Source organism: Crocodylus siamensis, chromosome 8 (genome assembly GCF_052110815.1).
Source record: "Crocodylus siamensis isolate JL-2025a chromosome 8, ASM5211081v1, whole genome shotgun sequence".
NCBI lineage: Eukaryota > Metazoa > Chordata > Crocodylia > Crocodylidae > Crocodylus > Crocodylus siamensis.
This window is the reverse complement of record NC_143402.1, coordinates 79,530,259-79,553,281: the sequence shown is the minus strand read 5'-3', so window position 1 is coordinate 79,553,281 and position 23,023 is coordinate 79,530,259. Positions and strand designations below refer to the sequence as shown.

The following is a 23,023-nucleotide window of genomic DNA, read 5'->3' as shown; positions in this document are numbered from 1 at the left end:
AGCCCCCGCCCCGCAGCGGCAAGTCTCGCCTGTGCTGCCCTGGTCCCTTCCCCAGAGCGCTTGGCTCCAGCCCGGGGGGTCCCAGCATGGCCCACGACTCCCCAATCCCCACGTGGGTTCAGGTTGTCCAGCCCTTGCCTGAGTGGAGCCAGCCTGTGGGCAATGCTGGGCAGGGCACAGGCCTTGGCTTGAGCCCAAAGGAAGCCGCCTACCACCTGTCGCCTGGGCCCTGGTAAACCTCCTAGCTGGCTGGCGAGAGCGCTCGTGCTTCCCAATTAATTCCTCCGCAGTGTGAGACCTGGCGGGTCCCTGCTCCATTAAATGCAAACAGCCCAGGCACAGTGGCAGAGCTGCCCCAGGCACAGCATTTCCATGCAGAGTGGCCGCCCCCGGGCCCAGCAATCACAGCGGTTATTAAAACCGTCAGAGCTCTTTAATTCCTGCTCTCCGAGCACCTCGGCGCCCACCTGCCACCGCCGCTTGGTGGTTTGGGAGCTTCTGTTGTGCTGCAGCAGCCGGGAGGAGCCACTGTTCCTCGCGGCTCCTCATTGCCATGCCGGATCCGCAGTCTTTTGCATCTGATGTTCTCCATGCTCGCAGGGCCTCTGGGCCCATCTCTGCCCGCATGTCCCTGGGGCGGGCAACAGGCGGGGGCTCATGAACTCCAGGTTGGGGCTTCTCTTGTTTACTCTTTCAGGGAAGATCGTGGAGCCTGTGGCTCCAGCACAGGCCGTGTCTGCTGTGCACACGGCAGCTCCTACGCAGGCCACGAGAGCGACCGTGTGCTGCTGGGGGGGCTACGGCACTGCCTACAGTAGCCGTGCTCTCCCCCAGTGCCTGCCGACAGCTCAGACATCCCTCCCCGGCCACCTGGGCAAGCCCTGCTTTCACCCCACTCCTTCCAGCGCCTTCAGCACAGGCATCAGGGCCCAGGGTGCAGCTGGGCTGTGCTGTGGACGTTGGAGCACACACATCTTGCTGGGTCTGGCTGGGTTGGGGGAGTTTGCTGTGCAGCTGGAGTGGGGATGGGGTAAAGGCCCAGGTCTGCAGGGTCCATCATGCCCTGGGTAGGAGGGGAGGCAGAGCCCGAGGCGGCAGCCGCCAGCTCTGCCTGGATGTCCCGGCTGCAATTGCAGCTCCTCATCTCTAGGGCCATGCCTGGTCAGTCAGGTCGGCTTTGGGGCTGCCCTGAGCTGTGTATGAGCAAGGGCTTGGATGCCAGGGCCAGGTTCCCGGTGGGGGCCATGCCACATCTCCCTGGGGCCCAGCCCTCGGGCAGCTAGCTGGAGCCCTGCTGTGTCCCCTCCAGGTGTGGGAGGAAGAGATTGCTGCCTGTGCCGGCAAGGGCTTCAGGTGAGTCTTGCCCACTTTCAGCACGGGGAGCAGTGGTGCTGCGGGCCGGGCCGGTGGGGTGCGGGGCTCAGCGCTGGTCTGCTGGCGCCCGGCCCGGCCGGCGGGGGGAGAATCTCCGGCTCGGGGGGCGGCGCCCTCGGGCGTCCTGCCCCTCCCCGGGCCCGGCCGGCGGGTGCAGCAGGAGCGGGGCCGGCGGCGCAGCCGCTCCCGCGGGTACTTCCCCGGTGCTGCCCACGGCCCAGGCCCACAGCGCCGAGGGGCCGCGTCGGCCCGGCGGCTGCCCCGGTGCGGCCCCGCCCAGCACAGAGCGCGCCCCGACGGGGCGTCCCGCGGAGCGGGCGGGCCCAGGACGGCGCGGAGCCGTCGGCGGCCCGCGGGCGGGGGGCAGGGCCCGCCTGCCCGGGCCCGGCTCCATCCCCGGCGCCGCCGGCGCCCGGCACCAGCGCGGGGCTGGGTCGGCGGCCGCAGCTGCCTCCCGCGCGGGGCCGCCTGGCGCTCCCGGCTCAGCCGGCCGCCCCGGGCTCTTCCGCCGCTGCCCGGTGCGCCCCGTCCGCGCGGCAGCGCCGCCCCGGCCCGGGCCGCCGGCCGGGCCCGGGCGCAGCGACCCGGCTCTGCCGCCGCTGACCGCAGCGCGGGGCCGGGCCGGGGGACTCCCGGCGGGGGGAGGGGGCTTCTTCCCCCCGGCTCCCGCCCTGGCGGCTGCGCCCGGCCCGCTCCCGCTCCCGCTCCCCGGCCCCGAGCGACGGCGCGAGCACACGGGAGGTTCAAGCGCGTTTATTGAGGTGCAGCGGGCGGCGGCGGCGCGGGGCTCAGGCGCAGGCCGCGGGGTCCAGCGCCACGGTGACGTCCGCCTTGCAGTGCAGCGTGCCGGGGGCGCCGGGCAGCGGCTGGCAGCTCCGCAGCTCGGGGGCCACGTCCTTCACGCACAGCGCCTGCGGGGAGAGCCGCCGTGAGCGCGGGGCCGCCCGCGCCCGCGCCCGCCCCGTCCGGGCACTCACCATGGCGCGCAGCGCGGCGGGCGGGCGGGGCGCGGAGGCCGGCCGCTCGGGCAGCAGCAGCGCGGGGCCGCCCTCGGCGCCCTCCGGCCCCGGCCCCGGCCCCGGCTCGGGCTCGGCGCGGCGGCTGTAGGGCGAGCGGCGGATGCCGGACAGCAGCCCCGAGGCGCGGCCCACGGAGTAGTAGCTGGGCCCGGCCGCCTGCTTGTACCACGCCCCGGCCGGGCCGGCCAGCAGCGCGGCCAGCGCCAGGCTCAGCGCCAGCGCCCGGGCTCCGCGCATCCTGCAGCGGCGGCGGCAGCGGCAGCTCCCGCCCCGTCTCGGCTCCTTATAGCGGCGCGGGGGGCGGGACCGCAGCTCCGCCCCCGCCGGCTCGGGAGGAGCCGGGACGGGGCCCCCGAGGGCACGGGGAGCAGAGCCCGGCCTGACTTCGCGGGCTTCGACAGGGCATCGGGGGCCTTCAGCCCCCGCCCCAGAGGCGCCGGGTCCTGCTGCAGCCGGGACTGGCCCGTGCCAGCGCTCCAGCCCCGCAAGGTCCTGGCTGGAGCGTCTTGCAAAGGGAGTCCCCGCCCTACAGCCTGTGGCGGTTTGCCTTCCTCTGCAGCGTCTGCCCAGGGTTTGAGAGCAGGACCATGGCTGCTGCAGCCCCCTGCTTTCCCTGACGGGGCTCACGTGCAATGATCAGGGCAGAGTTTAGGTGATGGTTTGTCTGGCCTGGTTTGGACAGGGCTGATCCCGCCATGCTGCTGGCTGCCCCCAGTGCCCCCCTCCCAGCGAACCCGGGAAGCAGCCCCCACCCCTAGGGCTCATCACAGGCCTGGCCCTCAGTTCATGTCCCCTCCCTCCCTGAAATGTCCTGTACCCACTGCACCCAGCTGCTGGACTCATGGCGGGGCATCACTGCCCCTGGGTGACAGGACCCCTCATCAGCCCCACAGCCCAGGACAGGGGTCCCTGCTGTGCTGCTCCCCTGCCCCCGCCCCCCATCGTGCAGCTGGAGGTGGCAGTGCCCCAGGTATCCCTGCCAGACAGACCAAGGATGAAGTGCTGAACACAGTCGGTTTGTGGGACGTGGGCAGTCAGCTCAGCTAGTGCGGAGACAGGCAGCACGGCCACAGCAGGGCCACAGGTCACATCCTGCCACCTGGCTGCACATCCAGGAAGAGTCCTTGTCAACAGCATGGACTCAGTCGCCCCCTCGGCGCTTGTGGGCGAGCAGCCGCCTTCAGAAAAGCTCCCCTGGGCCCACAACAGCAAGGAGCAACAAGAGCCATGAATCACAGCCCAGGGTTTATTGAAACCAATCCAGGTACCAACACGTCGCAGCTGGAAATTAGCCAATGCTACTGCTGCTTGGAGGCTCCCTGCAAGGAACAGGTCTCATCAGGCTGGCAGCCGAGACCCAGAGAGCTCAGGATGCTGCTGCTGAGGAGCATGCCCAGCCTGCAGCCCCTGACCCTCCAGGTCACGGCAGCATTGGCACTCATGCTAACACTCAGAGCCAGCAGCCTCCCACGGCTGCTTGCACATGGGAGCAGCCTGCTTGGATGCAGAGCGACAAGCAGCGCCAGGAAACCTTCAGCAGCTGAGGGGATGCAAGAGCATTTGATCAACGGAACAGAACATGGGATGCTCGCACATGGAGGCACAGGAGGAACAGCCTGAGGCAGCTACCAGAGCCCTCCCAGAGGCCAGAGGAAGGTGGAGTCAGGCTAGGCCTGAGAGGGCTTTTCAGGGCACAGGCAGGGGAAAGGTTCAGCTAAACTCTCTCAGCCTCCTGGCATTTGAACGAGACATTCCTGTCTGGGTCTGGCAGAGCGGAGCCAGCAGTAGCAACACCTCCTAAAACATCAGGTGTGGGGTGTTCCACATTCACTGCCCAAACAAGGACTCGCATATTCATGGAGGCACTGATGGCCGCCACGGGAAAGCCAATACGGGATCCACCATGTCCTGCTGCCCTTTCACCCAGGTGAGTGGGGGCTGCACAGACGCTACAGGCACAGGGCAGAGGAAAAGCCAACCAGCTTTGGCAGCACGGAGGGAAGAGCTGCTGTGTAGATGCGACTGCCTATGGTTGGGGTCCTGGCAGGAACAGTGGGAACGTGTTAGACATGTAGTAGCCACATCCTCACTGCTCATGGCAGCCAGGATCTGCTGTGCATCTGCGGGAAGTCGGAGTGTGTTGGGGCCTGGACTGTGCCTGCTTGGTCTCCCTGTGAGTGCCTGGGACACCAACGCTGCAACAACGCTTTGCTGCTCCAGGCTGCAGGGAGAGGCCTGCGGCAGCCTGGTGAGGGGCCGCCGTCACTCCTTGAACTTCCACTCCTGGCGGCACATGGGGCAGTGCTGCTGCACCTGCTGTGAGTTCAGCCACTTGAGGATGCAGTGCATGTGGAAGCAGTGCGAGCACTGGCCCCACACCAAGGGACAGTCATCGCCGGGCACCTTACCTAGGAGGCAAGGACAGCAGTCAGTGAGGAGGGAGCGCTTGGGGGTGGGGGGCCAGGGAGCGGTGACTCACAGTCTGGGCAGCAGCCATTGAAGGCCATGCGGCAGATGCCGCAGTTCTCGTCGTTGGCCACCCACAGCCAGGACGCCACCCCGTTCCAGCTCTTGATCTTCACCTTCATGCTGCTGCGGGGCCGGCTCCCAGGGGCGCCTGGCAGGGGGCCGCTGAGGGTCAGGACCCAGCTGAGGCACTGCGACCACGTGCTACCCCCCCTTGGGTCACATCTGGCCCCCTAACACCCCTTACGACCACATGGTGCGCCCCCCAGTCACATCTGCCCCCCCCCAACGCCCTCCGTGACCACGTACTGCCCCCTCCCGGTCACATCCGCCTCCCAAACACCCCCCGCAACCACGTGCGGCCCCCGGAGCCACATCTGCCCTCCAACACCCCCGCGACCACGTGCTGCCCCCGGGTCCCATCTGCCACCCCCTGGGGTTACACCTGCCCCCAGTCCACGCGGGACAGAAGAGACTGGCGACAGCAGCTCCGCCCCGCTCACGTGCTCTCCCGCGCGCGCGCGCCGTCCCCGGAAGTGGCGGCCCCATAAAGCCCCGCGCGCGCGGCCTCCTCCCTTGTTCCGCCCCTTCCGCTTCCGGCGTGGGCGCAGCGCGGCCGGAAGTATAGGCCCGGAGCGGAGCCGCCATCATGGCCGACAAGATGGACATGTCCCTGGACGACATCATCAAGCTGAACCGCAGCCAGCGGGGGGCCGGGCGTGCCGGCGGCCGTGGGGGCCGGGGCCGGGGCGGCGCGGCCCGTGGAGGGGGGGCCGGCCGGGGCGGCCTGGGGGCCGGGCGGGCTGGCGGCGGCCCCCTGCGAAACCGGCCGCTCATGGCCCGTGGCGGCGGCAGGAACCGGCCCGCGCCCTACAGCCGGGTACGCAGGGCCGGGGCGGGGGGCGGCGGGGCCTCGCGCGGCCGGGCCCAGAGGGCCCTCAGCCGGCCGCTGGCGGCGGGGAAGCCCTGGCCGCGCTCGGCTCCCCGCGACCGCGGGCTCTGAGCCCGCCTGTCCCCTTGCAGCCCAAGCAGCTCCCCGAGAAGTGGCAGCATGACCTGTTTGACAGTGGCTTCGGCGCGGGTGCGGGCGTGGAGACCGGGGGGAAGCTCCTCGTCTCCAACCTGGACTTTGGCGTCTCTGATGCAGACATTCAGGTAGGTGGCGCGTCATCCGGCCCTCTCCTTGCACCTCCTGGCGCTTGTGGGGCCACGCCAGTCAGCCTGTGCCCAGGGGTATCGCCCACGCTGAGCTCAGTGCCCGTGGGGTAGGTGGGCTGGGGCGGGTGCTCCCTTCCCTGTGGTGGAGGCTGGCAGGTGCCTACAGACGCTGCGTTCGCAGCTGTACTCTGGGGTCTCCTTGTGCCCCCTTCCCGCCATCCTTCTCTTCTCCCTGCTCTGAAGTCATTGTCTTGGCTAAAGCTTGTTTTCACTTGAACGGGACTTCCTTGGTGCACCCAACTGGGGATGTGCTTTGTGTGGGAAGGACTTAGCCGCCTTCAGGAAAGCACGGGGCTCTGCCCTACTCTAGTGTCTGCAGCACTTTCCCCTTTCGTGGAAAGGAGCCAAGAAATCTTAGCTGAAACGCAGTAGTCTTGTGCGTTCCTACTTGTGGTCAAGGGTCTGTGTAGAGGCTCATTGTATAAAGCCCTGCCTGCACCGCTGCGTCTTCTGGAGCGAGGGAGAATTGTCATCTCCAGCTGGTGCTTCGTCTCTTGCTGGCTATAAGCTGCATCCCCAGAAAGGGTTTTGCCAATTCAGCCATTCTGATAAAAGCTTTAGCACCAAATAGCCCTTAGGCTGAGTCTTTCCAGGGATAATGAACACATCTCTTAAATCCTCTCAAGGGACCTGGAAATTATGATTTAAAGTGTAAGGCCAACCTCTCAAAGACTTCCCTAGCCAGAGTCTTTTCAGTCGCTTCCTGCTAACTTGAATGAGAACTGACTGTGTTTTTGCCTGTTGCAGCAAATCTTAAAGTTTGCTTACGGCACCAACATGAAATGCACAGCTGTTCAGCCTAGAATCCTCCTTGCAAAGGAGTTTGTACAATACTGGCTCTTTGCATGGACAGATAGTGACATCTTGTAGTCCTGCTGCCTTCAAAGTGTTTTGGCTCCGTTAGGCTGACAGGATCTGAGCAGCCATGTGGAATTGGGTTTGAGCTAGAGCAATGCTTCTACACATAGTCAGTGCAGAGCTGCAGTCTAGCAGGACTTGCTTACATTCTGGTCATAGGGTGACTTGGCAGCAATGAAAGCTCAGTTACTGTCCCATGGAGAGTTAGTGCTCTCTGTCCTTGGCTTTTACTGAAGTCTGTAGTGCAGTGAAAACTTCCTGTGGAAGTAACTGATGCAAGTAGCTTCTCATGGCTGTGGGCACAACCTCCCTTAGGGTAAAGGGCAGGCACGGCTTCAGCACAGATGTGGTATGAGACAGATGGAAGCTAGAAACAGGCCTTGGAGCCTGCTGGTAGTTCTACTGGCCTTAGAGCGATTGGTCGTCTGGGTGTAGTGCTGCCCATCCAAGGATCTCAGAGCCCTTTTGAAAAGAAGGTAGGTGTTCCCATCTTGCTGCTCAGGAATCTAGGCCACAGCATTGAAATGACAGCCTGGGTCACTCTTGGTGGCAGCCTCAAAGTAGGTCTGAGATCTTGTTCCTGTTCTGTTCATAGGTGCACACAGTGTTGCTCTGAGTGAGCTGCTTGCTGGCATGCTTGGGCTTCAGTGGGAGCTAGGTGCGTTAGAAACAGACTTTGGACCAGGTAGCAAGCTACTGCTAATTGCTTTACTCAAATACAGAATTTGCTGTACAAAGCTTGTGGCTGCCTGTCCCCCCCTCTGTTTGCTGGGGGCAGAAAGCAAGAGAGCCTGGAGCATCACCTTAGGTTTCAGAATGACTGACTAGATCTTTTCTCACATGATTTGCCAGAGGAGTTTCCACTAAAAACTGCCACGCAACCTCTGGGCTTGCTTAGGAATTAGTGCAGCTTTATAGCAGTGACTGGCTCCTAGCAAGGTGAGTGGCAGACTTGTGTCACTGAGCTCAAGATTATTGGTTTGATCTCTGTATCAGATGTACAAAGTTCCCCTAAAGGAAGAGTTGGCTCAGTGTCCCAAGAGCAGTTTTGGTGGGTACATGTAAACGGTCCAGCGAGCAAAGTCTAATTGAACCTGACCACGTAGATCTGCTTTTCACGCCATCTTCTGGAGCTGCTGCCCCTGTGGCTTTGAGTTCTGTCCTTGCACGCACGCACGCACGCACACTCTCCTGGGCTGTCACTTAATGTTTTGAAAGGCAACTGAACCCCTGAACTAGTGCCACAGCTAGAGATGCTGCCTTCCCCTCCCCTCCTCTGGGCTTGTCTCTGTTATGGAATATCTTCTCTGCATCTCAGCCAGTGCGAACAGCTCCCCTCTCTCTGTTATTCAGGAACTCTTTGCAGAGTTTGGGACCTTGAAGAAGGCGGCAGTACATTATGACCGATCTGGACGCAGTTTAGGGACGGCAGATGTACACTTTGAAAGAAAGGCAGATGCTCTGAAGGCGATGAAGCAGTACAATGGTGTCCCCTTGGATGGTGAGTGTGCCTGGCTCTTTCCAGGGGACACCTGATTCGGCAGGGGAAGGATTTTAGTTGCCAGTGTCACTGGCAGAAATTTGTATTCCATTTTCCCCTCTCCCAGGGCGCCCCATGAACATCCAACTGGTCACATCACAGATAGACACACAGAGGAGACCAGTACAAAGGTGAGATGTTTCGTCTCATGGGGCCTGGATGAATGGTTCTTTTCACATGGGCAGTGAATTTGCGTAGCCTGCTTCTGTAGGAAGATGGCTTCGGGCTTCAGGTCCGTCCTTGCAGCATTGTCCTTGTGGCTGGGTTTGGTGGGACTGTGCCCTGACTAACGGAACTGCTTTCTCTGCTTCACAGTGTAAACAGAGGTGGCATGACCAGAACCCGTGGATCAGGATTTGGTGGTGGAGGTAGTAACCGACGAGGTAGCCGTGGTGGGAACAGAGGTAGAGGCAGAGGAACAGGAAGAAGTTCAAAGCAGCAACTCTCTGCAGAAGAATTAGATGCACAGTTGGATGCTTACAATGCCAGGGTAAGTACAGGCTCCCTGGGTGGAGCTTGTATGTGCACATCAGTCCTCAACAGTCTACAGCTGTTTGCCAGAATGATGGGCCAAATGAGTCTCCTTGAGACTGGTCAGTACCCAGTTCCCGAATTGTCTTATTCAGAAGTAAGAAGTGGCCCTCTAGGACCAGCTTTTCAGCAGGCAGAGGCCTGTTTGGGCCAGACTCTCCTGTCAGTGCTGCAGCCACATTACTACTGTCTGTTAACATCTGGGTCCACTCTCTTTGTGGGTGAGGGGAAGAGCTGCAGCAAAGAGCTTGACCTACTATGACCTGATTCTGAAGGCTAGCAGAGAAGGTCTGCATCGTTGGAGGCACATCTGGTGTTGTCCACCCGCCCCTTCAAATAAAGGAGCCAGCAACCGAATTCAACAGGGCAGCCTCCACTGACTGAATGCATGCAGTAGAGCTGTTCCAAAGGAGAAAGCAGGCCTATGATTACACTAGGAGATGTACCAGACTAGCTGAGGCATCCAATTCTTCAGATCCATTACCTACAACAGCTTGGATCAGGGATGGGCAAAATGTAGCTCATGGACTGGATCTGGCCTGCCAAGGGATTTTATTCAGTCTGCAGCAGGTCCCTTGGCCCCACCTAACTCCAAATGTGGTGGGTAGCCTGGACTGTGTAGCACACATGGTCAGTTCTGCCACCACCAGGCATGCAGTAGGGCTGGGGCAGTGCAGTGGCTGGACTCTGCTTGCCAGCCAGAGGAGCTACTGCTGCCACTGGACCTTGATACCCTGACCTCCGCTCGGCCCCCCCCCCCCCCCCCCCCCCCCCCCCCCCCCCCCCCCCGCAAGACAGAGGTGGGAGGGGTCTCCATGGAGATGGACCCAGGACCCCCATAGGTAGGGTGCACTCAGCTGGGCAATGGGATGGGGCTGCAGGGGGCAGTCTCTAGAAGTGGGATGGGTAGGATCAGGCCCAGGATCATGGGGGCCTTACTGGGAGCAGATCACAGCTTTATACCTGGCCACCCATCCTGCTCTCTGCCTGCCCACAGCCCCATCCCATTCACCCAGCTGAGTGTGGGGGGGTCCTGGGCCACACTCCATGGAGACTCTCTGTGTCTGGTGCGTGCCCCCCTCCCCGCCCCCCCGGACCAGTCTAGTAATCTATCACTTGAGGACTTCTTCTGGTGAGCTGTTGTGGGCCAGGGGTGCTGACCTAGCTTTTAACAGCTCACCAAAACCCTCTAGCCCAATTATTTGCCCACCCTGGTTTAGACTGGTGAGGCTTTCATGCTCCTGTTAATGAACATGTGCCATATGAAAGTCTCCTAGATAAGGAGAAGCAATTGACAAACAGACTGTCTTTTAGCAAGGACTGGAGTCTTAAATGGCAAATTGGGAGGTATGTGAAGAATGAAGCGGAGTAAACGTGCCTGTATCAGAATAAGAGTGAACTGGGCAGGTTTTGTCTAATATGTTCTGGAAAAAAACTCTTATTAAACCATTTCCAGGCATTTAGCAGATAATGAAGACACGAGCAGCAAGTAGCATGATGGGTTTGTACAAGACATCTTGATGGGCAACTTGATGGCTCTCTGACAGAACTACAGTGATAGCAGAGGGAAATGGGGTTGGCCTGACCCCATGTGACTTAATTCACAAGTTGGAAGCTTAGCTTTGGAACAGGCTTAAACGATATCACAGCAGAGCTAGCTGCTGGGTCCTCACTGGAAGTGTTTTCACCAAGGGTCAATCTGTGTTGGGACTAGTGTTCAAGAAGAGTGAACAGAATACTGGGGTTGTTCCCAGGGATGTTTTAAAAGGGCTGGCGGGGTTAAGCGACACGGGTCCCTAGTCCTGAGGAGAGCAGCTGCTGAAAATGCAGCAGTGGGCACACAGGACTGTCACTACAGGGTCAGCGTGATGTTGGTTCACATCTGCAAAGCAAGGAGGAAGTAGCAAGGGCCTGGTGTATTCCAGGTCCCATGCTGAATCTACACCAGCAGCATGACTGGCAGTTGAAGGCTTATTTTACTAGTGCTTTGCTGTAGCAAAGAAACTACTAAATTGTGAGCTGAATGCTTGTGGCTGCAGCCAGGCTTGAGCAGCAGTGCTGCGGAGTGCTCTCTCCCAGGTGGTGTTATGAATATCTGAAACCTAACGATGGTTTAATGTCAGTATGTTGCCACTGCCACTGTCTGTGGTGGTAGAAGTGCCCCCTGCATAACACCTCATCTTTAACTCCTGTGTCCTTGGTAGCCCATAGTCCCACCTATGCTACCCACCTCAACTGCCTCTTGCGCCTGCAGGTGCACATGGCACAGGCCAGGTTCTCTGACTCCTGTCTTGAGCTGTTTCCTCTAAATTGCTCGGGCTGTTTGCCCCTGGCTGCTGCTTGCTGAGCCCTGTTCTCTCATTGCCATGGCAACCTTGCCCTGAAAAACTGTTTACCAGCCTTATGACAGCCCCCAACCTGGAGCACTGGAGTCTGGGGGTGGGGGCAGACAAAAGCCAATGTGCTCTGGGGGGCCCTGCCATGAGTAGATTGGTGGGTACCCGTCTCCAGGGCAGTCTCTGCAGTTGTTTGTACTGTGGACACCAAACCTGCAGGACACAGAAAAGTAAGATGGGCATCTGTTAATGTGAAGCTAATATTAAAAACAAGTAATGCAGCATGCACCAGACTGACTATGTGCTTCATAATTTAGGGGGGCTGCTCTTACTACCCGCTTCCTGTATCAGAAGGGTGGGGTGTGCCTTGCCTTTTAAACAGTACGGGGAAGAATGGAGAAAATAAGAGGGTGATGGATGAGGAGAGCTGGGGCTGGAATTCTGGTGGGGAGGGGCAGGGAATAGTACCACCAATGGGACGTGGTGCGCTTCCCCCTCAGGTGGTCGAAATGAAATGGGGTCTTTTAAAACTAGATAGGGGTGCCAGGAAGGAGGACAAGGAAGAGCAGGGTCTTGGCCACCTTGGAAAAATGCACCAGTCTTTTCACTTTTAAATGATGATCTTCCAGGATCCCTTCCAGCCCTAATGTCTATGGAATCTGTAAAAATGTGCCCAGTTAAACGGGTTCACACCTAATGCATTTCTGCGTTTGACCCTTTCTTCCCATATTGGTATGTTCCAAGGGATGCAAATAGCTCTAAACAAATCGTGACCTCAACTGCTTCTAGCTCTGGCCAAGCTCAGGTTGAACAGGAAAGCTTTGTCTGAGCACTCTCTTTGTCTTGTCTACGGCAAAGCTGAGTACAGTGGAGTCGCATCTTACATGGGGGTTAGGTTCTAAAGTCAGCGCGTAAGGCAAAAATTGTATATAATCAAAATATATTATCCTGGGGACAGCGAGAGGAGGGGCCAAGAAGCCCCACCTGTGATGTGTATGTATGTGAGGCGCAACATGGGGGCGGGGGGAACAAGGGAACAGCTCACTCATTGAGTGGAAAGATGGGCGGAAGCGCCTGCGCTATTTAAATTGTTATTCAACTATACGCCGAGCGTGCGTAGTTGAATTTGTGTAAGTTAAATGCGAGTATGATGTGCCTCCACTGCAATTGCACTTCACTCTTGTTCTAGATGGACACCAGCTAAAGCAGCGAGCACATCCCGTGCATGGAAAGGACTCCAGACATCTCATTCCATGCTCTCCAGAGGGAGGGGTGTACGACTGTGGCTACTACTATCAAGGACGGAATTTGTTTTACTTTTATGTTTTGGAATAGGTTTTAAACTCATGTAAAGGTTTTTTTTAATTCTGAAACAGACCTGTTTTGTACCGAGTTATTTTTGGGAAAAATTTTACTGGTTGCCTGTTGGGTGGAGGTGGCTTTTTCACCTTTGCCATAATAAAATAGAAATGTGTCTAAGTCTGTAAACGTCTGCTTCCTGTTGCAGCTGGAACCCAGGAACAGAGCCTGCCTGGGCTGTAGGAGTGTGAGGGGGTGGGAGGCAGTGGGCAGGCCTCTGTCAAATATAATGCTAAGTCCCTTGCCCTCAGGAGAAGGCCACTGTTCTGCCTTGGCTCTTTTCCTTCCCCAGGGTCAGTGCGAGCTGCGTGCGCAGCCCCCTCTGCATGCCTGCTGCACTTACACATCTGCGCGGACACGAAACAGCACAGTGGTCCGGGAGTGCAGAGGTCCAGTGCTGGCCCTGCTGCATCTCGGCCGGACCCTGCCACTGTGCCAAGTCTGGCTCCGAAGGGCCCAGTAAAGATTTGGTCTTTCAGTGACCTGCTCCCTCTGCTCGTTTCTCGGCGCGGCTTCGTGTGCCCCCTTCCTTCGGGGCCCCTGTCGGGCGGGGCCGCTCCGCGTGCTGCCACGATCCGTCCCCTGCCTAGTTCCCGCCCGGTGACGTCACGGCAGGGGCAGGGCTCAGGCTGCCGCTTTCAGCTCTATCGCGACAGGCGCTTCCGGTTGCTGGCGGTCCGCCATGCTCCTCTCAGGGGCGCTCCCTCCGGCGCCCGAGCTCTATGGTCCCTCCCACAGCGGTCGCATGCCCAGACCCGTCTGGCCAATCAGGGCGTCGCGGGCCGGGCCGGAAGTGAGGCACTTGGGATCGGCCTCATATAATGGGAAGTGACGGGCGTGCCCCGGAAGTGCGAGGGCGCGCAGCGGCGGCGGGGCGGATCCGGGCGGTGGTGTCAGTGCAGCGCGGAACAGCGAACGGGCCGGGTAGGGCGGGGCGGGGCGGGGCGGGGCTGCGACCTCGACTGCGACCTCTCGTGACCGGACCTAGGTCTAGGCCCGGGCTACGGGCGGGGCCGTTGTGTCCCGCTCCCGGCGGTGCTGGTGCCGCGGCCTCCTCGCGCGGGGCCTGGGGGCGCCTCCGGGGTAACGGTGGCTCCCCGCCCCGATCCGTTGCGGGGGTGCGTCCGTGCCGAGGGGTTTCGCCGGGCCTGTCCCCTCCCCGTGTCTGCCCGGGCGGGGCTCGGGGCGCGAGGGCCCCTTCCACAAACGCCCGGCCCGGCGTCCGCGGGTCCATGAGCCGCTGTCGGCCCGTGAGACCCCCGGCCCGGCCGAGCCACTCTCGCCGCTCGGGTTCCGCTCGCAGCCGCGTTCTCCTGCGCCTCCCTGTCCGTGCGGAGGCAGCGGCGCCCCCTAGGCCGGCCTCGCAGCCGCTTCCGCAGGAGCGGGGTCCTGAGGAGGCGGGCCGCGGCTCGCCCAGGCCGTCTTCCTTCCTCGCTCTCAGGCCAGGGCAGGGTTGGGCGGACCTGCTGGTGGGGCCGCGAGTGCGGCTTGGCTCGGCTCTGGGCTGGGGCCCGGCCGCCTCCGCTTTGTGTAGGAAGCCCCTCAGGCAAGCTCTGGACGCAGCAGGCTCCCTATGTCAAAACCAGGTCACCAAAGCACATGATGGAGGTGCTGGTGCTGCAGGTCCAGTGTCATTCATTGCCCGCTTCCTGCCCCCTCCCCAGTGCCAGGCTTGCGAGGACCTGGGGCTGGCCAGCAGGGCCCCAGGCCAGATCTGCGGGGCCCTGCTGCCTCTGTCGTTGGCTCCTCGGAGTTGCCTCAGTGCCCCCCAGCCTCCCCTTGCTGTCCCTGCCTCCAGGCCCAGGACTTGAGCAGAGGCCGGGCGACATTTCCAAGGCAGCCATGTGGGGCTGGGATGCTTAGATACTTCTTGTTCATGCCCGTGCCTGCTGTGGCTGGCTGATGGCTCGGTGTCGGAAGCTCGCCCGCAGCCCACTTGGCTGGGCTGGCTTGTCTCCGTGCCGGGCCTCGGACAGCATGACCTTTTAGCAAGGTGTCCTGGGGCTGGCTTGAGTTGTCTGTCACTGAGCACTTGGCTGGAGGGGCCTGTGGCTTCCCACCTTCTCGCTGAGTGCACAGGTGCACCAGCTGCAGTCCCTAGTGGGGCTGTCTGCCAAGAGCCTTGGGATCCTGGCTGCAGGGTGCCCAAGGGTGGGTGGGCACAGAGACCCCAGGGGAATCTGACAGGACTCCAAGGGTGGGAGCGGTTTCCTGCTGGGAGGCTCAGGCTTTGCTTTCTCTGGCCTCCTCCCACATGTGTGCAGGAGCTGGAGCACATTGAGAGCCCTGTCCTGCCCCCTGCTGAGACTGCAGGGAAGTGCTGATGAATCATTTTTCCCCCCTGCTTGGTGACTGACTTCCCTGTCGGTGCTGCGATGGTGAGGGCCAAGGCTTGCTGTGGGGAAAGGCCTTGCCCCATTGCCCTCGAGCTCCCTTACCAGGCTTGTATTGCAAGGAGGGTGCCGAGCTGCTCCATGGGTTTGTCTGCGAAAGGCAGCTCCCAGGTGCATGTAGGGTTTCCTGGGGGGTTTTCCTTGCAGTGCTGCTAGCTCTGGGTTGTCACGGTAACAGCTTAAGGAGGGTGTGTGCAGGCTGGGGGAGGTCTGGAGCAAGGAGAATCCCTGCAGCTGCATGTGGTGTGAGATGTCCCAGAGTCTCTTGTGCTGGTGCCTGCAGCTGTTTATGTTGGCAGGGCTTCCCTTGCGTTGATCTGCCTTCCCAGGCTGGGAAGGGAGAACCCAGGGCTGTAGCAGGTGCCTGAGGCCTGTGACCCACTGGTCTGGGGAGATCCTGGAGGAAGGTCTCATGTGTGGAGGAGGCGGGTGCTGCCTGATGCTGTGGGAGAGGAGCGGCCTGCAGTCACCCGCACTGGCAGGCAGTAACACAACTTGGGGTCGTGAGGTATGGAAGCTGTTGATCGGGGTGGGAGCCTGCAAAGCGGTGAGGAGCCCAGACTTCCTGAGTGGGGAGTCTCCATGCATTGGTGCCCCTTGCCCCTGTGGCGGCTGTTAGGCCCTGTGTCTGGAGGTCAGCAGCTAGGGAGAAGCTGCGGTTGTCTATGCTGGGAGGTCATGCAGGTGCCTCACTGCAGCTGGGACACCTGAGCATGGGCCTCAGGGGGGCCCTGGTAGCTGGCACAGTCAGTCTCTGGGTGGCCTGGCAGTGTGGTCTCTGCCCAGTTCTGAGCACCAGGAAGCAGAGGCCAAGGGCACATTGCCACCAGCCCTCTCTGTCCGACAAACCTGGGCTGTGTAGACACTTCCCCTCAGCAGCTGGAGGAACAGCCCCGGCCTCAGGGAGGCTTTGTGGGAGTCTCCTTCCTGCCTGGTTTGGCGCCTTCCCTGGGGAAACTGCCAAGGAGCTGTGACTGGGGGGGTGGGGGGGCTGGAATAAGCTGCTGGGGATAGGCAGGGCAGGAGGTGGCAGCGGGAGCCTCCAGGGTGGGTGGGCTGTGCTGAGCCTTGGGCCCCTCTATCCTGGCTGGGCACATGTGGCCCCTACCGGCACCACCAGCCCAGGCCCGGGTGAGTTTCTTGCCCTCTGCCTGCACAGCAGCACTCTGCTTCCAGTGCCCTGCCTGGGGTGGGCAGCCCCAAGGACTCGGCACTGAGGTGTCCTTCCCTGAGCTGCAGCTTGCTGGGCCTGGAGTTGTCCTCACCTTCAGTGCTGGCAGGGGGTGCCGGGGCCCATGGTACCCACAGGAGTCCCAACCATGTGCAGCATGGTGCTGGGGGGGCCATCAGGCTTGCTTTGGAGGGGGGCAGTGCTGGGGCTGGTGGTTACCTGATGCTGGACATAAGGGGTTGGCCCTTCACAGAAGGCTGCTTCCCAGTAATGGCCAAAACATGTGGCCACACCCAGGCTGTCATGCCAGCTCCCTGCCGAGTGCTGCAGCCTGTGCTGGCTCGGCCCATGGGCCTGATGGCTTGCCAGGTGCTCTGCTCTGGCTGGAGCCCGGGCCTGCTGGGAGCCATACATCCCTTTCTGCCCTGGCTAAGGTGCCTCCTGTCCCTTGGAGCTCGTCTCTGGTGTGGAGAGTGCTTTGCCTGGAGGCAAGTGGGGGCTGTGTCGGTGCAGGGGCAACAGGGCGGCAGCTGGGAGGGGTCCTTGGCCTGGAATTGCAGATCAGGTGGAGGAGGTTGCAGAGCAGATGTCACCCCAGTAAGGGGAGGCACCGTCTGCCTCCAGCAGCCCAGCTGGCCTAGTCAGAGGTTGGCTGGGAGTGCTTGCCTGTGGGGAAGCCCTGGCAGCTGGGCACGTTTCCCATGCACATTAGCAGGGATAAGAGCTGAGGTCTGTTCCCACTGTGATTAAGAGCACCAGCTCTCTGGAAGCACACGTGTAATCTCTGCTGCCAGGAGCTGTGGGCGGGAGGGCTGCCTGGTGATCAGCAAGTTGCTGTGCAGAGTAGTCACTATGGCTCAGCCTGCCCGGCACCTTTGAGCACTGGCAGAGCCTAAATGCAAGATCTGGTGCTGGGGCCGGGAGCACAGCTGAGCCTGCAGAGGCACAGCATGTTGGACAGCGAGGACCTGGGGAAGGGTTCTACAGAGAAGCAACTTGGTATGAACCCCCAGTGTTGGGTCAGAAAGGGCTGATGTGGCTGCATGAAGGGGGAGAAAGGGTGACTGGTCCTAGTGCACAGTGGTGGGGAGAGACCTGGAGCAGCCACCCCCAGGCCTCGTGTTGTGGGGGTATTGAGCATGGAGAGAGGTGTGGAGAACTGGCAAAGGCTTGACTGAGTCCAGTCAGTCCAGTGTAGCCGAGAGGCTGAGGCTGGTGACTAGTGTGCGAGTGCCTGGAGCTGGGAGCGGGAGCCAGACGGGCCAGCCAGGAACAAGGCACGGGCAGCTCTGGGGCCTGGGCCGATCCTCTGGCCCATGGAACCCAGGTGTGGGCTTGCAGAGGCTTGACGAATGTCCCGCCAGTGCCAGGCAGGCCTCTGCACTCCAGCCGGGCTTGGCACTGGCTCCCCTTGCTGCTACGTGCCCAGGCCGTTTCCCTGCTTGCTCCCACACCCTGCCTGCACCTTGGCATTGGAGTGGGTTTATGTTCACATCCATTGCACTGTCTGGTTGTGGGGGGAACGTGCCTAGTTGGCATTCCTATTGCAGTGCCGCGATGCTCCTTGCTCTCTGGACAGGGGCCCTGAGTGCTGTGAGCAAGATCCTGTCATGTCTTGGACTTTGTTTATGCAGAGCTTTGGAAGGCAGCACTGAGTGCGAGGCTGGAGCGCTGAGTGGGGAGTGGCTGGGTCTGAGCTGGGGAGTTGGATGCAGGAAGCTGATGTCAGTAGTGGGGAGGCCCTGGCAGTTCCAGGGCTTCACATTCTTCTGTAGCACCAGTCTTGGCCCAAGCTGCCCTTGCTGTCTCTCCCAGGGCCTCTGAAAGGTCAGGGGTGTGAGGAGGCAGCAGCTCATGGCTGGGCGTACAGCAGCAAACGGGTTTGACCAGAGTCGCGTGCAAAGCCTCCCAATCCCTGTGCAGAGCGGGCCAACGCCATGGCTGCTAATCTAGGAGCTGCAGCCAGTTGCTGGTCTGGCTTGACCTTTAGAACCGGCCAGCATGAGCTCAGATGAGCCATGTGCTGCGTTCTGCTGTGGGGACAGTCAGTGCTAGGCTCGGGACGGCCTGATGGGGCAAAGGACCCGTGGTGGCTGAGGCTGTGAGCCCAGGGCCTGTGCTGTGCAGGCAGAGCAAACCCAAGCAGGGTGCAGGGCCTGAGGCAAGTCAGCCCATGCGGGGCGCTGCCCCTGCTCCGATCCCATACGCCCTGGACCCAAAGCTGCTGCCATCGGTGGCAGTGGGGGGAGTAGTGAGCAGCTGCACACAAAGCCAGCGGTGGCATGGAGTCGCTGCAGCCACTCTGCTCAGTTCTGTGGAGCTTCCCAAAGTGTAGGCCAAGGGGTGGTCACCCCTATTTGCACCCCCACCCCCCGGATGGCCCTGGGTGCGGGCATCTGTTCTAGGCAGGCTCTGTTCTCTCTAGGCAGTGACCTGAGGGCTCAGTGTGGTGGTGGCTCTTCTGAGCCATTTTGGGGAGCGGTGGTGGTAATGATGGGGAGGGGTGTTCACCCTGCCTGGGTCCAGCCAGGCCAGTGTTCTGATAACTGAGCCAGCAGAGCTCAGTCCTGTCTGCTGCCTGCAACTGGTTCCTGGCACTGAAGGAGGGTCCCATGCAGCTGCTGGGGGCCAGGGTGTTGTGTCCCAGGGAGACATCCCACAGCCCGTTCCAAAGGCTAGACATGGGAGGAGGAAATGGGCTGTGCTGGGAAGAGCCCCCCAGCCTCCCATGGCCTAGAGCAGCTGGGAGGTGGCACCACTGAGCTCCTGCCCTCCTCCAGGTGTAGCTCACGTGCGCAAAGATGGCCGAGCAGGAGCCAACAGCGGAGCAGCTAGCCCAGATCGCTGCAGAGAACGAGGAGGACGAGCACTCTGTTAACTACAAGCCACCTGCTCAGAAGAGCATCCAGGAGATCCAGGAGCTGGACAAGGATGACGAGAGCTTGCGCAAGTACAAGGAGGCCCTGCTGGGCTCTGCTGTCACCATCACGACAGGTGAGACCCGGGGTGGGTCCGTGGGATGCGTGTGCCCCACCCTGGCTCCATCAGAGCTGCCAAGCAGGCAGTGCTGCGCAGCACCACCCTACCCCTGCGCTTGAGTATGTTGCTACAGCCTGGGTATGTCCTGGGCCACAGGATTGGGTGCTGCTGGGTGGCTGGCTGGATTCGGTCACCAAAACTTCCACATCAGTCTCTCTTTGTGGACTGCTGCTGAGTGGGAGGCCCTGAGACAGCGTTACAGGATGGCTGGGCACTGGGGGACTCTATGGCAGATAGACCCATTTTGTGGCAGTTGCTTTCCCAGGGCCTGGTGGGGAGGGCATGGGTGGGCCGGCTCCTGGGGCCCAATGTCCCGGGCATCTCAAGAAAGCTGCTTATTGCTTCCCCTTTGTTCTAGATCCCACTGTCCCCAATGTGGTGGTGACCAAACTGACACTGGTCTGTGCCAGTGCCCCTGGCCCTCTTGAGCTGGACCTGACAGGTGAGTGAGGGGTGGCGCTCCAGGTTCCTCCCAGGGGAGAGTTGCCAGGCTGGCTCCACGTATGTGTCTGCAGGAGTCCTGGCTAGAACCTGCCTGCCCTTCTGGTGGGAAGTGTAAGGTTGGGCTCTGTGGAGCACTCCTGGCTCCTGCTGGGGTGGGGAGGGCTGTGGCTTGCAGAGGCTTTGTTACCAGCTGGGGGAGCTGCTGAGCCATTCTGCAAGTGCTCACTCCACCCCTGAGCCCTGCAGGCTGGTCTGGAGGAGGAAGAGCCCTGCAGGATCTCCCAGCTGTGCTCGGGCACCCTCACGCTGATGAGAGCCTCATGGGGACCTTACGGGTCAGGAATCCAGGCTCTGCCACTACTTCCTGGCTGGTGCCTCAGGCTCGGTAGCTCAGTCTGTATGGAGCCCAGCTCCTAGCTGACCTATAGGCAGTGTGAAAGGGTCTGAGCCATCTTGTCCACCCCACAGCTGACCTGGAGAGCTACAAGAAGCAGTCATTTGTGCTGAAGGAGGGTGTGGAATACCGGATAAAAATCTCCTTCCGGGTAAGGAACTGCTGGGCAGGGCCTGTGTGTGGGCAGCTGGCTGCGCCCATAGGGTGGGGAGGGCCAGGCCCTGCTGCTGCACTGTCCATGTCTCTGTCTCCAGGTGAACAAGGAGATTGTGTCGGGGCTGAAGTACATCCAGCACACGTTCAGGAAAGGGGTGAAAAGTAAGTGTCCTCTCCAGCTTCCCCCAGCCTTAAATAGTGAAGAGAGGTAGCTGCGAGGGCAGCCTACAGCCAGGGGCTGTGGAAGGGTCTCGGGTGTGTTCCCAGCCCTAGTTGTGGTCCATTATTTTGGCCTGGAGCAGATGGAGCCTTGGTGTGGAACCAGGCGGCAAGGGAGCCTGTCACTGGCCCAGGCCTGGCGGGAGATGGTCGGCTCTTGGTGGGGGCCAGCAGCTGTGAGGGGTGGATGTGGTGGTGAATGAGATGGCATCTGCATACAGTGGGGCTGTCCTTGCGCTCTGCTGAGCCCCGCCAGCTCCTGGGAGAGGGCAGAGGCTGCTGTGAGCATGGAGGGGAGGTGTTGAGCCCACTCGGTGTTGCCTTGTCGGCTCTGGGAAGGCTCTTACCCCTCCCCTCCCATTCACTTTCCTTCCAGTTGACAAGACTGAGTACATGGTGGGCAGCTACGGTCCCCGTGGGGAGGAGTATGAGTTCCTCACCCCCATGGAGGAGGCACCCAAGGGCATGCTGGCCCGGGGAAACTACAACATCAAGTCCAAGTTCACAGATGATGACAAGACTGACCACCTGTCCTGGGAGTGGAACCTGACCATCAAGAAGGATTGGAAGGACTAGGCCTTCCCTGCCAACCCCAGAGCCAATCAGACCGTGGCTACGGTAGAACCCCCCCTGTACCAAAGTGCTGACATTGGAGCCCCTCCCTCCCTCCTTTTAAGTTGCCCAGAGCGCTGTGCCCTACCCCTGTCCCATCCTCTCCCCAGAGAACCGCTGAACAGAACCCACCAGCCCCTATGTCTGTCTCTGCCCCAGGCCGGAGGTGGGAGCTCCCCACCCTCCCATTGCCCTGCTGCTGCTCCTGACAAACCCCAGGCAGGTGCAGAAGGGGAGGGAGGGCCCCTGCGTCCCATGGGCAAGAGGCTTTTCCAAGTGCTTCTGCTCACAGGCCAGGGTTGTTGGTGCCTCCCCAGTGGCCAAGGAAATCATGATGCCAAGCAGCCGTTGACCCCTCTGTGAGCTAAAATCATGTCTGTGGCCTGCCCGTCCTGTGCTGCCACGTCCTGAGGGTGCCGGTGGCTCCATCTGTGGCTGTCCCCTGCAACCATGATGCCTTAATGTGTAACGTGCATCCTCGAGGGAGGGGGTCCTGCTCTTGTTACACTTTTTAAACGCCTGCCCCAGTGTCTGTCTGCATGATGCCCTTGCCTGTCATGCCCCGAGTCCCTCTTCAGGTGGCTCCTGGCTTGGACTCATTCTCCTCCTAAGATCCCGTCCGCAAGAGGTGGAGGCTGTGGAAGGTCCCAGATGCTCCCAGCCAGCTGCCCCAGGTTGTCCAGAGCATTGGCCGGCAGAGGCTCCCAGGCCTGCTAGCACAGCGCTCTGCTCAGCCCTGCCCAGTGCAGCCCCAGCCCCTCGGTGGGCCTGAAGGGGCAGCTGGACAGGCGCTGGTGCTGCTGTCACCTCCTACTTCCACTCCAAGCAGGAAGGGCTGCAAAGCTCAGATGCCCCAGCAGCCTCTGCCCCTCTTGGTTCAGTTCCAGGCTGGAAGATGGACTTGTCCCATTCTGCAGCTGCTTCCATAACTCACGAGAGCCCCCAGCTTGCAATGGACGCAGGTTCCAGAGTGGTGAATGCCTTACGTATCTGTTCTGCCTTTGAGACTTGTGCCTGGCCTATCAGTTATTTATTGCCTTGACAAGTAGACTCCTTTCCCTACTCCCCTGTGTCCCAGAGCAGCTCCCCCCAGCCCCTTGCAGCACTGTCTCCATCCTGACCACCCCCAGGTCCTGTGGCCAGGGGGCTTGTGCCCCTCTGGCTACTGGACAGGCATGTTCCAGCTCGCACCCCTCGCCAGGTGCTTTAACACAGAGGTTGTACCAGAACTGGGACCAAGTACATGTGGTTTTCTCGTAGCTACAGTCTCCTGCCTCTAGCTCCTCCCTCTCCCTCTAGAGCTAGGTTTTGTTCATTGGATCTGGTGCATCTTGTCTGTAAATCCCTGACCCGGATTAACAGGTTGGAATCGTCATCGGCTTCCCCTTTTATGACAGTTAAATAAACCCTTCAAACTGACCATGCCTGTGTCCCTCTGCTCTTTGCTGCTGAGAGCAAGCAGCAGACCTGCCCCTGGCTGTGGGGGGAGCTTTGCTGTAAGTGCTGGGTGGTGCTCTGCAGGGAGCAGGGGCCTGGTGCAGAGGTGTTGCCTCCCAAGTGGTGGTCCTGCTCTTCCCAGGTGGGTCCTTTATAGTACTGAGTGGGTGCTGCTGTTGCGTGCGGTGACTGTGGGCCGTGCTGCATCCTGGCTGGGGGGCATGGCGCAGTGCTGCATCCTGGTTTGGGCTTTGTTCCTGCCTCTGCCTGGATGGTTCTGGGGAGCTCTGTGCTGCCCTGGGCCCCACTAGCTGAATGAAGCCTCAAGGCTACGGGCTGCATAGGGGCCTGAGGGAGGCTGTGCACCAGAGCTAGGGAGCTCTGCCTGCAGCTGCAGCTGCAGCTGTCTGCCTCAGGCCTGGCCTGCTGGACTCCCTGCCTTGGTTTGGGCCCAGCC

The 23,023-nt window shown here is 60.9% G+C and overlaps 4 protein-coding genes across 6 annotated transcripts; 2 read left to right on the top strand and 2 right to left on the bottom strand.

Annotated features, from left to right (window-relative positions):
• Nucleotides 1–2,111: 2,111 nt before the first annotated feature.
• Nucleotides 2,112–2,856, bottom strand: NPB (neuropeptide B). The gene is made up of 2 exons (XM_090060398.1): nt 2,352–2,856; nt 2,112–2,285 (listed from the first exon to the last, which is right to left on the bottom strand). The coding sequence occupies exons 1-2, from the start codon at nt 2,628–2,630 to the stop codon at nt 2,163–2,165; spliced, it is 402 nt and encodes a 133-aa protein (XP_089916524.1). The 5' UTR covers nt 2,631–2,856; the 3' UTR covers nt 2,112–2,162.
• A 769-nt stretch (nt 2,857–3,625) lies between these two features.
• ANAPC11 (anaphase promoting complex subunit 11) lies at nt 3,626–5,734 on the bottom strand. 3 transcript variants are annotated; one of them, XM_090060395.1, is made up of 3 exons: nt 5,309–5,734; nt 4,873–5,010; nt 3,626–4,801 (listed from the first exon to the last, which is right to left on the bottom strand). In XM_090060395.1, the coding sequence occupies exons 1-3, from the start codon at nt 5,694–5,696 to the stop codon at nt 4,656–4,658; spliced, it is 672 nt and encodes a 223-aa protein (XP_089916521.1). In that variant the 5' UTR covers nt 5,697–5,734; the 3' UTR covers nt 3,626–4,655. The 3 variants fall into 3 exon arrangements, with proteins under 3 accessions (XP_089916521.1, XP_089916522.1, XP_089916523.1); XM_090060396.1 differs by having other exon boundaries at nt 5,363–5,734; XM_090060397.1 differs by having other exon boundaries at nt 5,305–5,417.
• Nucleotides 5,695–13,533, top strand: ALYREF (Aly/REF export factor). Its single transcript, XM_090061601.1, has 4 exons — nt 5,695–5,739; nt 5,883–6,014; nt 8,289–8,436; nt 13,397–13,533. Exons 1-4 carry the CDS (start codon nt 5,695–5,697, stop codon nt 13,531–13,533), a joined length of 462 nt encoding a protein of 153 aa, XP_089917727.1.
• Nucleotides 13,470–22,549, top strand: ARHGDIA (Rho GDP dissociation inhibitor alpha). The gene is made up of 6 exons (XM_090060493.1): nt 13,470–13,625; nt 19,046–19,259; nt 19,663–19,746; nt 20,217–20,293; nt 20,397–20,460; nt 20,894–22,549. The coding sequence occupies exons 2-6, from the start codon at nt 19,067–19,069 to the stop codon at nt 21,091–21,093; spliced, it is 618 nt and encodes a 205-aa protein (XP_089916619.1). The 5' UTR covers nt 13,470–13,625; nt 19,046–19,066; the 3' UTR covers nt 21,094–22,549.
• Nucleotides 22,550–23,023: the final 474 nt, after the last annotated feature.